Source organism: Oryzias melastigma, unplaced genomic scaffold (genome assembly GCF_002922805.2).
Source record: "Oryzias melastigma strain HK-1 unplaced genomic scaffold, ASM292280v2 sc02506, whole genome shotgun sequence".
Taxonomy (NCBI): Eukaryota; Metazoa; Chordata; class Actinopteri; order Beloniformes; family Adrianichthyidae; genus Oryzias; species Oryzias melastigma.
Genome location: NW_023419079.1, coordinates 1 through 1629, shown reverse-complemented (window position 1 = coordinate 1629; position 1629 = coordinate 1). Strand labels below are relative to the sequence as shown.

The 1629-nt window shown below is 41.7% G+C and overlaps 1 protein-coding gene across 1 annotated transcript; it reads right to left on the bottom strand.

The window, feature by feature from the left end:
• Nucleotides 1-682: 682 nt before the first annotated feature.
• Nucleotides 683-1159, bottom strand: LOC112141973 (multidrug resistance-associated protein 4-like). The gene is made up of 2 exons (XM_024265189.2): nt 1037-1159; nt 683-967 (listed from the first exon to the last, which is right to left on the bottom strand). The coding sequence occupies exons 1-2, from the start codon at nt 1157-1159 to the stop codon at nt 698-700; spliced, it is 393 nt and encodes a 130-aa protein (XP_024120957.2). The 3' UTR covers nt 683-697.
• Between the last annotated feature and the right edge of the window lie 470 nt (nt 1160-1629).

The window sequence follows — 1629 nt, the reverse complement described above, 5'->3', positions numbered from 1 at the left end:
TGGTTTAGACGACGCCCTATTCATCATAATTTAAATAAAGATAAGGCCAAGTTACAGGTGTTGAGTATAAAAAATACCTAAAAAGCAGCTTTTTAATTTAAGATATACTTTTTTTATTGTAAAACATTTTTATAAGAATATTCCCTAAGAATTATAAGTAAATAGTAAGTTTAAAACCGTTTTTATGGCTTTTAATCCTAGTAATATTGCTTTTAGAAAGAAACAGTGACCTCTAGTGGCCAACTGACGCCATAACACAAGAGCAAAAGATTGATGAAAAGATTTTTCATCTTTAAAATTTACTGATGTTTTTAATTTTTAACCAAATATTGAACCTAAAAAATAGGAAAACAACCCAAATAAATGCTAGGAAAATTTACAGAAACTATTAAACTGCTAAAATAAAAGGTATAATTTTTCACAAATTAAGGCTATTAAGAGTAAAATCTTCAAAATTGAAGTTTAGAAAATGAATATACTTAAAATAATAAAAAACATATGAGATACATAGAGATTAAGATATTTAAATCAAAATTGATCTGAATGATAAAATACTTAATAAAACTCTGACATCTTTGGGAACTTTCCTAAAGTTTTAGCTTAAATGGCTAAAAACATAGTAAAAACTGAAAAATATCAAAAATCTTCAGCAGCGTTCAGTTAAGTTCAAACAAACTAAGTCTAAAAAACTGATTCTTTAGAAAAACCAAATCTCTATCAAACTGAAGGTAATTCTGTGAGTGAGCCCTCTAGTGGCGACGCGATGAACTGCATCTGGTTGTGAATGGTCAAACCTCGGGTCCACGTTGGCCGTGGCCTCGTCGATGATGAGGATACGGTTCTTCCTCAGGACGGCCCGGGCCAGACACACCAGCTGCCTCTGACCCACGCTGAAGTTGGAGCCGGACTCGGCCAGAACCGTCTCCAGCTTCTGGGGCAGCTCCTCCACCGCGGCCTTTAGCTGGACCTGCGGGGACACGGAGGTGAGCCCCCCCACCTCGGTTCAGCGGCCAAATGAGGAAGGGGGGGTACTCACCTCCTGGAGGGCCTGCCACAGAGCTTCATCGGAGTGCTGGCTGAACGGATCCAGGTTCTTCCTCACAGTGTCGGTGAACAGAACCGGGTCCTGGAAGGAGAAAAGAGGGGGGGGGGGCAGCATTCAGGAGTCATTTCTGTTCTAAATTATCTGAGGATCACAGAAACATTTTTGATCTAACCGTTCAGTCGTCTGTGACTCTTTCATCATCAGGCTGTTATGACAACACCTGAATTATTATCTGATGTTTCACTGACTGGAAGGTTCTGGGTCTACAACAAACTGTTAGGTCTTTACTAGTTCAAGGTTTAGGTCTAAAATGAACCAGTCAAAATAGTTTGCTTTGTTTATTTTCACTGAAAAACTTCCTGATGTGATACCTGAGAGACTAGCACCTCGGGGAGGCGTCACTTGAGTAGCTCTGCCGGACTCTGGGTGGGGGCGCTCGCTAGCTTTGCTTGACTCTGAGCGGTGGCGCTCGCTAGCTTTGCTTGACTCTGAGCGGTGGCGCTCGCTAGCTTTGCTTGACTCTGAGCGGTGGCGCTCGCTAGCTTTGCTCGACCCTGAGCGGTGGCGCTCGCTAGCTTTGCTTG

What these genes read in the sequence shown, in the direction of transcription:
- LOC112141973 (XM_024265189.2), bottom strand. Translation starts at nt 1,159, where the DNA reads ATGCTGCCCCCCCCCCCTCTTTTCTCCTTCCAGGACCCGGTTCTGTTC. An exon ending in TGTGGCAGGCCCTCCAGGAG is followed by an intron (nt 968 to 1,036) that starts GTGAGTACCCCC and finishes GTGTCCCCGCAG; the next exon opens with GTCCAGCTAAAGGCCGCGGT.